The 13,399-nt window shown below is 42.2% G+C and overlaps 1 protein-coding gene across 1 annotated transcript; it reads left to right on the top strand.

Annotated features, from left to right (window-relative positions):
• Positions 1–1,339: 1,339 nt before the first annotated feature.
• LOC129854211 (cytochrome P450 2B4-like) lies at positions 1,340–12,776 on the top strand. The gene is made up of 9 exons (XM_055921008.1): positions 1,340–1,526; positions 2,297–2,459; positions 4,408–4,560; positions 4,844–5,004; positions 7,736–7,909; positions 8,075–8,213; positions 8,289–8,476; positions 10,051–10,192; positions 12,395–12,776. The coding sequence occupies exons 1-9, from the start codon at positions 1,368–1,370 to the stop codon at positions 12,580–12,582; spliced, it is 1,467 nt and encodes a 488-aa protein (XP_055776983.1). The 5' UTR covers positions 1,340–1,367; the 3' UTR covers positions 12,583–12,776.
• Positions 12,777–13,399: the final 623 nt, after the last annotated feature.

The raw sequence follows: 13,399 nt of genomic DNA, 5'->3' as shown, positions 1-13,399 counted from the left end.
AGATCGCAAATGTCACAGACACATACTTCATGTTGACTGATAGGTTTTTAAATTGTCACAAAAATTACTATTTGCCCATATGAAATGTTTTTAACAGTTTTAAAGCATAGCCCAATCCATATAAAAACATTGCCTGAACTCATATCTAATGGTATGACTAATGCAGAAATTATTTTATTGAAGTACCTGACATATATTTATGTTTTCTATTTCAAATATGTCATCAGTAACCTCTTGAAGCTAGGGGGCAGAATTTTTATGTTTGGAAAAATAACCTTCCCAATGTGAGCTGCCTATTTCTCAGGTCCAGATGCTAGAATATGCATATAATTGACAGAGTAGGATAGAAAACACTCTAAAGTTTCCAAAACTGTCAAAGTATTGTCTGTGAGTATAACAGAACTGACTTTGCAGGCGAAAACCTGAGGAAATCCAACCCGGAAGTGACTCTTATTTTGAAAAATCACTGTTCCATTGCCTGCCTTTCGTCCATTTAAAGGGATATCAACCAGATTCCTTTTCCAATGGCTTCCTCGGGGTGTGAACAGTCTTTAGACATAGTTTCAAGCTTTTATTTTGAAAAATTTGCGAGATTTATCAAAACGCGTCAGTGGATAGACGGATGTCCTTCCATTAGTTCATGCGCGCGACACTGGCTGCTCGACATTTTATTTCTCTCCTGTATTGAATAGTTTACAGTCCGGTTGAAATATTATCGATTATTGTGAGCTGTTCTGAGTGCTGGCTGAAGACTTCAAATGGATGCTGGCCAGTCAAGTAATGGCGCAGACTGCTGTCCTATCTGTGTTACTGCATGTTACAGATTCCTCCCTTTAGTGAGTTGAACAGGAGTCAGGTTTGGGCACCCAGTCTTCAATTGCTTCCCTTTAAACTGGTATAGATACTAAAGAAAAATCTAACTATAACTTTGTTTAAAGTGCTGTGGTTTTTGGCCTGATCTAGGTCATATAATAATGCATATTAAAATATAAATATTATGATAATATTAGAAAAATGATAATACATCATAAAATGGAACAGGAGCATAAACAGAAAATGTGTGTGTGTGTAGGTGGCTTCTCTTTAAATCGTGAACAACCCTCATCAAAAAGTTGAATGAACTCCATTTGAGTGCAATTATTAGTGGTGAACACTGTGTTCAATCACAGGTTCGTAATCCCCTAATAGGCTAAATAGGCTGTAAACTCAGAGTAAGCAAATATCCCTGCTCATAAACACTGTCTGACTGCTAGTGTTCAAAGCAGTCTAATGTGTGTGGGTGGCGTCTAAGAGTCAGAAAATATCCCTGGGGGGTGTGGTTGGTATCTTTAAATGACGAAGAACACATTTCTTGCAGCCCAGTCACCATGATAGGTTCGGTGGTGTTGTTGCTATTTTTCTTCCTTCTGTTCTTCTTCATCAGGGTCCGCAGACCTAAAAACTTCCCCCCAGGACCCCGTCCCCTGCCCATCCTTGGCAATCTGCTACAGCTGGACCCTGTCAACCCCCTCAAAGACCTGGAAAGGGTAAGAGAACTTTACAAAAAATCCACGAACCTGGAAAAATTTGGTTTACACTGGGTTTATTTTTGTGTCATAAACTGTATGTTGTCAGTGTTGTCACTGTATGTTGTTTGTGTCATATACTGTATGTTGAATAGTTACCAGTAATTTGGTTTTGCTTGAATTTGCCGAAACTGTGTGCAGGATATATGGTTTTGTAGCGTCCTTACAAACAACATAATGTTTTTAGAAGTCTTTCAACTAAAGCATCTTAGATACTAAATAAAATGCTATTGTGATTATTGTCAGACCAGCAACAGCCATTAAACTGTGTTTGATCCAAAATAGGTCAAGTTCCAAAGGTTTTATCAGGCCTAAATCAACAGTGTCTCTGCTTTTGAAACAAAGTCCACTTAGTTCACTACGATGCGTTTAGAGATACAGTATCCTTCATTGACAACCCTCAAAAAGGTTATTGATTTGTTCATCCATATTAATTTAACCCAGATAGTGAGGAGTGTCAATGATACAATACAATCACTTTTCACAAGAGGTTGGTGGCACCTTAGTTGGGGAGGACGGGCTCGTGGTAACGGCTGGAGCAGAATAGGTGGTATGGTATCAAATACATCATTCCATTTGCTCCGTTCCAGCCATTATTATGTGCTGTCCTCCACTGGAACTGTCAGTAGTTGCTATGGTTTAGTTTCATCTTCAGATTTGTCTGACTTGTCACACAACTTACTGTTCAGCTTGGGAACTCTCTCTCCCTCTCTCTACCTCTCTGTTTTCAGCTGAAGAGGCGCTATGGTAACGTGTTCAGTCTGTACATCGGATCACGGCCTGTCGTGGTTCTGAATGGCCTTGAGGCGGTTCGTGAGGCACTGGTGACGCGCACAGCAGAATTTTCAGGACGACCAAACCATCTCATGATCAGCGACATCACAGAAGGCAAAGGTACTGTGTTTTTGACTCCTAATGGCCCCTAGGCTGGTCCTGGGATAGTTTTATAATTTGTGATATAATTGTATTGGTGTAGGTAGAGGTGACCTTAAATCAGTATAGATAATGCAGAGCACAAACACACACCACCTTGTCGGTACTGTGTGAACTGCATATGTATCAGTGGAGGCTGCTGAGGGGAGCATGGCTAATAGTAATGGCTGGAATGGAGTCAATGGAATGGTATCAACCACATGGAAACCACATCTTTGATACCATTCCATTGACTCTATTCCAGCCATTATTATGAGCAGTCCTCCCGTCAGCAGTCTCCATTGGTACGTATGTACTGTATGTCTGTGTGTGTCTGTGTGTGTCTGTGTGTCTGTGTGTGTGTGTGTGTGTGTGTGTGTGTGTGTGTGTGTGTGTGTGTGTGTGTGCGTGTGTGTGTGTGTGTGTGTGTTGAGGTTGGGTGATTGTAGAGGCCAGGTCATCTGATGAAGCACTCCATCATTATCCTTCTTGGTCAAATAGCTCTTACACAGCCTGGAGGTGTGTTGGGTCATTGCTCTGTTGAAAAACAAATCATAGTCCCACTAAGTGAAAACCAAATGGGATGGCGTATTGCTGCAGAATGCTGTCGCAGACATGCTGGTTAAGTGTGCCTTGAATTCTAAATAAATCACAGACAGTGTCACCAGCAAAGCACGCCCACACCATCACAACTCCTCCTCCATGCTTCACGGTGGGAACCACATATGCAGAGATCATCCATTCACCTACTCTGCGTCTCACAAAGACACAGCGGTTGGAACCAAAAATCTTACATTTGGACTCACCAGACCAAAGGACTGATTTCCACTGGTCTAATATCCATTGCTCGTGTTTCTTTGCCCAAACAAGTCTCTTCTTCTTATTGGTGTCCTTTAGTAGTGGTTTCTTTGCAGAAATTCGACCATGAAGTCCTGATTCACACAATCTCCTCTGAACAGTTGATGTAGAGATATGTCTGTTACTTGAACTCTGTGAAGCATTTATTTGGGCTGCTATCTTAGGTGCAGTTAACTCTAATGAACTTATCCTCTGCAGCAGAGATAACTCTGGGTATTCCTTTCCTGTGGGGTCCTCATGAGAGCCAGTTTCATCATAGCGCTTGATTGTTTTTGCGACTGCACTTGAAGAAACTTTCAAAGTTCTTGAAATTTGCCAGAATTACTGACCTTCATGTCTTAAAGTAATGATTGACTGTCATTTCTCTTTGCTTATTTGAGCTGTTCTTGCCATAATATGGACTTGGTATTTTACCAAATAGGGCTATCTTCTGTATACCCTCCTACCTTGTCACAACACAACTGATTGGCTCAAACGCATTAAGATGGAAAGAAATTCCACAAATTAACTTTTAACAAGGGACACCTGTTTATGTAAATGCATTCCAGGTGACTACCTCATGAAGCTGGTTGAGAGAATGCCAAGAGTGTGCAAAGCTGTCATCAAGGCAAAGGGTGGTTACTTTGAAGAATCTCAAATATAAAATAACAGTTTTTTGGTTACTACACAATTCCATATGTGTTATTTCATAGTTTTCATGTCTTCACTATTTTTCTAGAATGTAGAAAATCATAAAAATAAAGAAAAAACATTGAATGAGTAAGTGTGTCCAAACTTTTGACTGGAATTGTATATACATATATATCAAGTACATTTAGACACCAGGTAATGTACATAGTGAACTCTTACACATTGTAATAGAATACAGTATTTCAGAACGTGACCTACTGCTTGCATGTCAACACCAGACTGGGAAGAATTGACAATCTTCCCCTATTTGCAAGCATAGCCACTGACAATAAACCTTATTGGCATCTGACTTGAATGAACCAATAGAAATACATAAACATTGAATACATATTTCTGCAGTGGCATGTGGAAACATAACCAACCCTGTTACATGTGTCATCAGGGGTCATCATGGCAGATTTTGGCTCCAGCTGGAGGGACCACCGACGCTTTGCTCTGACCACGCTGAGAAACTTTGGTCTGGGCAAACGCTCCATGGAAGAGCGCATCCTTGAGGAGGTCTCCCACATCTGCTCTGAGCTGGAGCGCAATGCTGGTACAGCCACACACACACACACACACAACGTACCACATAGTCATCACCATTCCTATTCATGTCATTATCACCACATACTTAGTATCCAGACCTAAGTTCCCCAATATCAACCAATTAGCGTTACAATATTTACAGTGTTGTATTAACATTGGGTATAAAGAATGTGGTTATTTTTACTCTCTATATCCTATCAGTGTGTTCAATTTTGGAAGCTCTGTGATCGGTGCTCTTATCTTGTCTGTGTGTATTGCCTGGTGCAGTGATCGTTGCTGTGTCCTAGCAGGCAGTTCGATGGACCCTCAGCACCTGTTCCATCTAGCAGCATCTAACATCATCTGCTCAGTGATTTACGGGGAAAGGTTTGAATACGACAACCCAGTCTTCCTCACCCTCATCAGTAGGATACAGGATTTAACCAAAATTGCTATCGGACCTTGGGCCATGGTACAGAACACTATTATCACTACTACTGCTGCTACTCCACTACTTTTAATTGAAATAATGATAATATAATAATAATATATGAATCATAATAGAAAACCAGGGTCGTTCCACCAATAGAGTGCCTTTTATGTCCCTCCGACATTATGCGTGTACATTTTTATGAAACACTCAATTGAACAGTTCGATCACATACATCTATGCTCCAACTCAACTAATCCATGTAAAAACAATCCAATCGTGTTGAGGAAATATTGAATCAAATATTTCTCAGATACCGGAACTTGTAAATTCAAATAGACTTTATTTACAAAAGTAACAGAAGCCGAGCAATTCCATGGAACAACTGAATTCTCTTGTTTTAGAACTCAGGTTTATAGATTTCCACCTTCAGATAACACACATGGTCACTCCTCTCTATGTAAATGATTAACACCCCTTGGCCTCTTTCACCACCATTATCTTTCTGTCTCAATTCTTGCTTGTTAACGCCCACATCTGAATTATCTTTGCACAGTTTAGATTATATTGGTGGTGGCGACACCACAGTTTTAACACAAAAAATAATACATTTATTGCATATACTGTATATGTTCCTAATATAAGTGCATTTCTAAGAGTACTTAATTAATACAAACATGTCTTTCCAGTACATAACATATCTCCCTAATACATATACATGGCTTGTGGTTTGAGTACTGATTGACTAAAGTACACAGTCACTGGCCTTCACTAGCTCAGGCCTATGCTGCCTATGAATGATTAACCCATGTGCATGTTCAACAGTCTCCCCAGGACCAGACATGACTCAGAACAGTCAAGTCTGTATTGATCCAGCCTGCCACATCTACATATATTCTGCTTACATTCTGTTTTTTCATGTCTCATGATCAACCCTATGTTGATACTGCTCTGTACATTCACATGAAGTCATCCTTCATTCTGCTTACATATGTTTAATAGTTGACCCCATATTGATTCTGCTTGCTGTTTTTGGAAAACAGTATAGGTATTGGAAAATCCCCATTATGTCATGGAAATTTCTCCAACAATAGCAGTGTGTTTTCATTAAAATAAGTTATTTGTTTTTTCTGGGAATCCCCATTTTGGCATGTCCCACGTCACGTTTGTCCAACTTCTAGGAAAGCCCAACATTTTTATAGTTTTCCCCATCATCAAATAACATTTTATTGGTTGTGTACACATATTTGCAGATGTTATCGCAGGTACAGCGAAATGCTTGTGTTTCTAGCTCCAACAGTGCAGCAATACCGAGCAATACAAAACAATACACAATACATGTAAAGGTTGTCGTAGTCGTTCTCCTCCTCAGACGAGGAGGAGCATGGATCGGCCCAGATGCGGATTGGTAAGTATTCATGATTTAATGGCAAACCAACAAGCACTACAAATTAACAAAACAACAAACGTGACTAACCTGCAACAGTCCTGTGTGGCCCAAAAGCTGACACAAGAACAAACACCCACAAAACACCAGTGAAACCCTGGCTGCCTTAGTATGACTCTCAATCAGAGACAAACGATACACACCTGTCTCTGATTGAGAATCACACCAGGCCGAACACAAAAACCCAACATAGAAATAGAAAACATAGACTGCCCACCCAAAACTCACGCCCTGACCAAACTAAAACAAATACATAACAAAGGAAAACAGGTCAGGAACGTGACAATACACAAAAGAAGTACAGAAATATCTAATTTACGTGAGTATTCACACCCCTGAGTCAAAACTTTGTAGGGGCACCTCTGGCAGCGATTACAGCTGTGAGTCTTTCTGGGTAAGTCTTTGATAGCTTTTCACACCTGGATTGTGCAACATTGGCCCATTATTCATTTAAAATTCTTCAAGCTCTGTGAAATTGGTTGTTTATCATTGCTAGACAATCATGTTCACGTCTTGCCATAGACTTCAAGTAGATTTAAGTCAAAACTGTAACTCGGTCACTCAGGAACATTCACTTTTTGGTATGGCAACTGCTCGGCATCCGACCGCAATGGCGCTACAGAGGTTAGTGCGTATGGCCCAGTACATCACAGTGGCCAAGCTTCCTGCCATTCAGGACCTTTATACCAGTTGGTGTCAGAGGAAGGCCCTAAAATGGTCTAAGACTCCAGCTAGTCGTAACCTGTTCTCTCTGCTACCACACGGCAATCGGCACGGGAGTGCCAAGTCTAGGTCCAAATGGCTCCTTAACAGCTTCTACCTCTAAGCCATTAGACTGCTAAACAGTTAACCAAATGGCTATCCAGACTATTTGCATTGAGACCCTTTTTTATGCTACTCGCTGTTTATTATCTATGCATAGTCACATTACCCTTACCGACATGTACATATTACCTCAATATACCTCGACTAACCTGTACCACCGCACATTGACTCGGTACCGGTAACCCGTGTACAGTTGAAGATTACATACACTTAGGTTTGAGTCATTAAAACTTGTTTTTCAACCACTCCATTATTTTCTTGTTAACAAACTATAGTTTTGGCAAGTCGATTAGGACATCTACTTTGTGCATGGCACAAGTAATACATTTTTTACAAAATTACACTATCCCAAAGACACTCTATTTGTTGAATGACACATATTGCCTGTTGTTGTAATCAGCCTGAGATCAGAAGAAGGCTTCAAGAAACTAATTTATTTTGCTAAACATTTATAGCTATATTGCTCTATGTCTCTTTGACCTGCTGATCTATCTCTTGTAGCTCTATGATATCATACCTGCCCTGAGGGCCCTACCCTTGCCCTTCAAGAAAGCCTTCCACATTTATGATGAAATCAAAGAACATGCACAGAAGGCTGTGACCAGCCACAAAAGTTCAAGGGTCCCAGGAGAGCCCAGGGACCTCATTGACTGCTACCTTGACCAGATTGACATGGTAACTAATCAGGAGAGAAATATAACTATGCAAGTTCAGTAAACAGAGACATTTTCAAAGTAGGTCAAACTTAGTAGTTGTGTTGTGCTGGCGCTCTAACCAAACATTGGGTTCTAAGTCCTAGGAATGTGTCTGTGTCTGTGTCTGTGTTTGTGTATGTCTCAGATTGGTGATGGAGGCTCCACATTTAATGACGTGCAGATGGTGTTTCTACTAATTGATCTTTTCGTTGCTGGGACAGACACCACTTCCAACACCCTCCGCTGTGCCATGCTACACCTGATGACCAACCAACACATACAGGGTGAGTAAATACACATACAACACACATACTGGGACTCATTTTGTGTATGGTACACAAAGAGTGTGTGTGTTCCAGAACGTTGTCACCGGGAAATTGAGGACGTTCTTGAGGGACGTTCATACGCATTGTTTGAGGACCGTCACGCCATGCCGTACGTTCAAGCGATGATCCACGAGTCACAGCGGATGGCTGACACTGTTCCTCTTAGCGTGTTCCATAAGACCTCCTGCAACACGCAACTACAAGGCTACCACCTGCCCCAGGTGAGCATGGACATGACAACTGATACTTACGTAACCGATTAACTTCTTTATGATAGGGGGCAGCATTTTCACTTTTGGATGAATTGCGTGCCCATAGTGAACTGCCTCCTACTCTATCCCAGATGCTAATATATGCATATTATTATTACTATTGGATATAAAACACTCTGAAGTTTCTAAAACTGTTTGAATGATGTCTGTGAGTATAACACAACTCATATGGCAGGCAAAAACCTGAGAAAAAATCCAAACAGGAAGTGAGAATTCTGAGACTGGTCAATGTTCAACTCATTGCCGATTCAATTCCCTGTAAGATATGGACGCTACCGTCCCACATATCCCAGAGAAGTTAACTAGCCTACTGATTTTGCTACACTCGTTTTGTCTAGGTGTCCTAGGCCTAGCTAAATGGTCTGTAACCTGATTTAATGTGTGCATTACTGTAAGAAGTAAACGTATGCGGACCACGTGTTGAATGCATGTGCACCAGGAGACAGCCGAGTTCCGAGTTCAGGGCCAGCTCCTTCTTGACCTCTTGAGTCTGCCAGCCCAAGTGTATTATCAGTTGTTGTTCAAAGTGGTGACCAAAATACATATGAGCAAAAGGAACTACCAAAATATGTCCAAAAATAAAGACTAGCAGGCGGAGAAGCTCCGTAAACACCTCTCTCTCATGGATTGACTATCCCCTTGAATGCCTGCACTGTTGTGCTTAAGGACCCGGTTGCTGCTGCCCCCTAGGGATGGGGTGTGGAAGTGGTAGTGTGTAGTGTCTATGTACTACCACTAAACTACTCCCCATATCATAACAATATGCTGCCACTGGTGACCTTAGAACCCTAACATAAAGATGACACCGCTCACATTGTGTGCGTTGCAAAATAAATGTACACATATATGTTATTCAATCATTGCACCCACACTGATCACGTGCGTCAACGAGCGTCTGCGTAGCCAGGCGCTAAAATAGTACTTGGTTCTATTTGGGACGCTTGACGTGCTGCAAGTTCCGCCTCTCCCATCTCTCAATCGTTCTTTAGGAGCATATACCCACATGGGTGATTGAAAGATGAACTGAGGTCCACACTCCAGTCCAGTTGGTGGTGGTAATGCACCTTAAAGCTGGTTGCCAACCACCATATAAAGTCCAAAGAAGAAGAAGAAGCCTGATGGAGGAGCGATTACTAGACACAAACTCGGTTTACCCTTTTATCTGTGGATTAATTCTCAGAGTAGTGGACCTTGTGCATTTCAGGTAAAATAACATCCCAATGTTTATATCCCAGGACAAATTAGCTAGCAACAGCAAGTTAATGCTATAGTTGGTTCAGAGTTCGTTCTGATATTTCAACCTGCGTGTCCTGATCGCGCCTGGTTGGACAAAATCAACATGCACGCGATGGTGCACACGGACGCACGCTTGTCCTGGGCTACAGGGAGTGATGTCATGATTGGTACAGAATGTAGGCTATACCTGAGATCATCTGTAAAACCTCCCCATTTCTCAGTCATATGAGTACATCTCTTTCTCCATCTCTTTCTCACCCTAACTACGCTTTCCTCTTTGGTTCCAGGGCACGATGGTGATTCCTAACTTGTCCTCAGTGCTCCATGAAGAGGGCCAGTGGAAGTTCCCTCAGGAGTTCAACCCTGACAACTTCCTCAATGAGGACGGGGAGTTTGTGAAACCAGAGGCCTTTCTGCCATTCTCAGCAGGTACAGAGAGAGAGGTAGAGCTAGAGGGAGATAGAGAGAAGATGCATAGAGATTGAACAAGAGAGTTTATGTTGGTATAAGTCATATAAGAGTGTGTACAGTGCATTCGAAAACTATTCAGACCCCTTGACTTTTTCCACATTTTGTTATGTTACAGCCTTATTCTAAAATGTGTTAAATAGTTTTTTCCCCCCTCATCAATCTCCACACAATACCCCATAATGAAAAAAACAACAACATGTTTTTAGAAATGTTTGCAAATGTTTTAAAAATAAAAAACTTAAATAACATATTTACATAACTATTCAGACCCTTTACTCAGTTCTTTGTCGAAGCACCTTTGGCAGCGATGACAGCCCTGAGTCTTCTTGGGTATGATGCTACAAGCTTGGCACACCTGTATTTGGGGAGTTTCTCCCATTCCTCTCTGCAGATCCTCTCAAGCTCTGTCAGGTTGGATGAGGAGCATTGCTGCACAGCTATTTTCAGGTCTCTCTAGAGATGTTCGATTGGGTTCAAGTCCGGGCTCTGGCTGGGCCACTCAAGGACAATCGGAGACTTGTCCCGAAGCCACTCCTGCGTTGTCTTGGCTGTGCTTAGGGTCGTTGTCCTGTTGGAAGATTAACCTTCGCCTCCAGTCTGAGGTCCTGAGCGCTCTGTAGCAGGTTTTCATCAAGGATCTCTCTGTACTTTGCTTCGTTCATCTTTGCCTTGTTCCTGACTAGTCAAAAACAACTGAAAAAATCCCCTCAGCATGATGCTGTCACCACAAGGGATGGTGCTAGGGATAGTGCTAGGTTTACTCCAGACGTGACGCTTGGCATTCAGGCCAAAGAGTTCAATCTTGGTTTCATCAGACCAGAGAAAACTCCACGTGGGCTGTTATGTGCCTTTTACTGAGGAGTGGCTTCCGTTGGGTCACTCTATCATAAAGGCCTGATTTCTGGAGTGCTGCAGAGACGGTTGTCCTCTGGAAGGTTCTCCCATCTCCACATCTAGAGCTCTGTCAGAGTGACTATCGGGTTCCGGCCCAGCAATCGCCCATCGCTGATTGCTCAGCTTGGCCTGGCGGCCAGCTCTAGAAAGAGTATTTAAAAATAAATGTAAAAAAATTATCCCCAATTTTGTGGTATCCAACTGGTAGTAGTTACAGTCTTATCTCATCGCTGCAACTCCCATACGGACTCGGGAGAGGCGAAGGTTGAGAGCCATGCGTCCTCCGAAACACAACCCAACCAAGCAGCACTGCTTCTTGACACAATGCCCATCCAACCTGGAAGCCAGCCGCACCAATGTGTCAGAGGAAACACCGTACACCTGGCGACCGTGTCAGCGTGCACTGCGCCCGGCCCGCCACAGGAGTTGTTAGTGCGCGATGAGACAAGGATATCCCTGCCGGCCAAACCCTCCCTAACCCGGACGACCCTGGGCCAATTGTGCGCCGCCCCATGGGCCTCCCGGTCGCTGCCAGCTGTGACAGAGCCTGGATTCGAACCCAGAATCTCTAGTGGCACAGCTAGCACTGCGATGCAGTGCCTTAGACCACTGCGTCACTCAGGAGGCCTAGAAAGAGTCTTGGTGATTCCACACTTCTTCCATTTAAGAATGATGGAGGCCACTGTGTTATTGTGGACCTTTGATGCTGCAGAAATGTTTTGGTACCCTTCCCCAGATCTGTGCCTAGACACAATCCTGTCTCAGAGCTTTACGGACAATTTCTTCGACCTCATGGCTTGGTTTTTGCTCTGACAAGCACTGTCAACTGTGGGACGTTATATAGACAGGTGTGTGCCTTTTCCAAATCATGTCCAATCAATTGAATTTACCACAGGTGGACTTGAATCAAGTTGTAGAAACATCTCAAGGATGCTCATTGGAAACAGGATGCACCTGAGCTCAATTTCGAGTCTACTTATGTAAATAAGGTATTTCTGTTTTTTATGTTTAATAAATTAGCAAACATTTCGAAAAGCCTGTTTTCGCTTTGTCACTATTAGGTATTGTGTATAGATTTCTGAATAAAAAAAAAACAATTTTAGAATAAGGCTGTATCGTAACAAAATGTGGAAAAAGTCAAGGGGTCTGAATACTTTCCGAAGACACTGTATATGTAGAAACGGCTTGTCCACCATGTTTATTAGAGCATGTGTAGGAGTGTGTTGTCAACATAAATAACGGTGTTTGTGTGTTTGTGTTCCCCAGGCTCTCGTGTATGCCTGGGAGAAGGGTTAGCGCGCACTGAGCTCTTTCTGATACTGGTGACCTTGCTTCGACGTTTCCAATTTGTCTGGCCTGAACAAGAAGGTGCACCCAACTTCCGCAAGGTTTTTGGCCTTGCACAGGCGCAAAAACCCTACTGCCTGGGTGTGCGCCTGAGGAGCAGCCAGTGATGGTGAACTACCGACAGTTTTCACTGAGAAGCAATATCACTAAAGCAGCACATTAAACAATGCTGTGCCCTCCATTGAGTGCCTTGTAGTTTTTGATAACCAATTTTGTGACCTGTGATGGACAGTCGAAATCAAATGCTAAACAAATGATGTCATATTCTGCAGCCAGTCCAGAAATAAATGGGATAGTGATTTTTGTGTTTCATTTTCTCCCACCCATGACTATTCAAACCACATTCCATACAGAGACACAGTAAACAGACCCAGACACAGATATGATGCAAACATTTCTAATGAAACTAGAGAATAGAATGAAATGTAAAAGTCCTAAAAACAACACTCAAACAAAACAACCATCTAAGTATTATTTCTTTATAATTTATTAATTTGAAAAGAAAATGCTCATAGCCCTCTGAACATACAGAACACTACTGGACTGTAGAAACGGTATATACAAAGGTGTGTAAAAGTCTTCTTTAAGGCCTAGATCAAACTATATGAACAAATTGTTCGTTTTTTCAAAGCACAAGTACATTAGCTACTCATCTTTTATTTTTGATATTAAACGGAGTCACATTGAAATAAAACTCTTCTACAAATCTAATACATTTTAATTAGTCACATGCGCCGAATACAACAGGTGTAGTAGACCTTACAGTGAAATGCTTACTTACGAGCTGTCACGACTTCCGCCGAAGTCGGTCCCTCTCCTTGTTCGGGCGGTGTTCGGCGGTCGACGTCACCGACCTTCTAGCCATCGCTGATCCATTTTTCATTTTCCATTGGTTTTGTCTTGTCTTCCTTCCCACCTGGTTCC

Source organism: Salvelinus fontinalis, chromosome 4 (assembly GCF_029448725.1).
Source record: "Salvelinus fontinalis isolate EN_2023a chromosome 4, ASM2944872v1, whole genome shotgun sequence".
NCBI classification, from domain to species: Eukaryota; Metazoa; Chordata; class Actinopteri; order Salmoniformes; family Salmonidae; genus Salvelinus; species Salvelinus fontinalis.
Note: the sequence above shows the minus strand (reverse complement) of the source record. Positions and strands in the feature narration are given on the sequence as shown.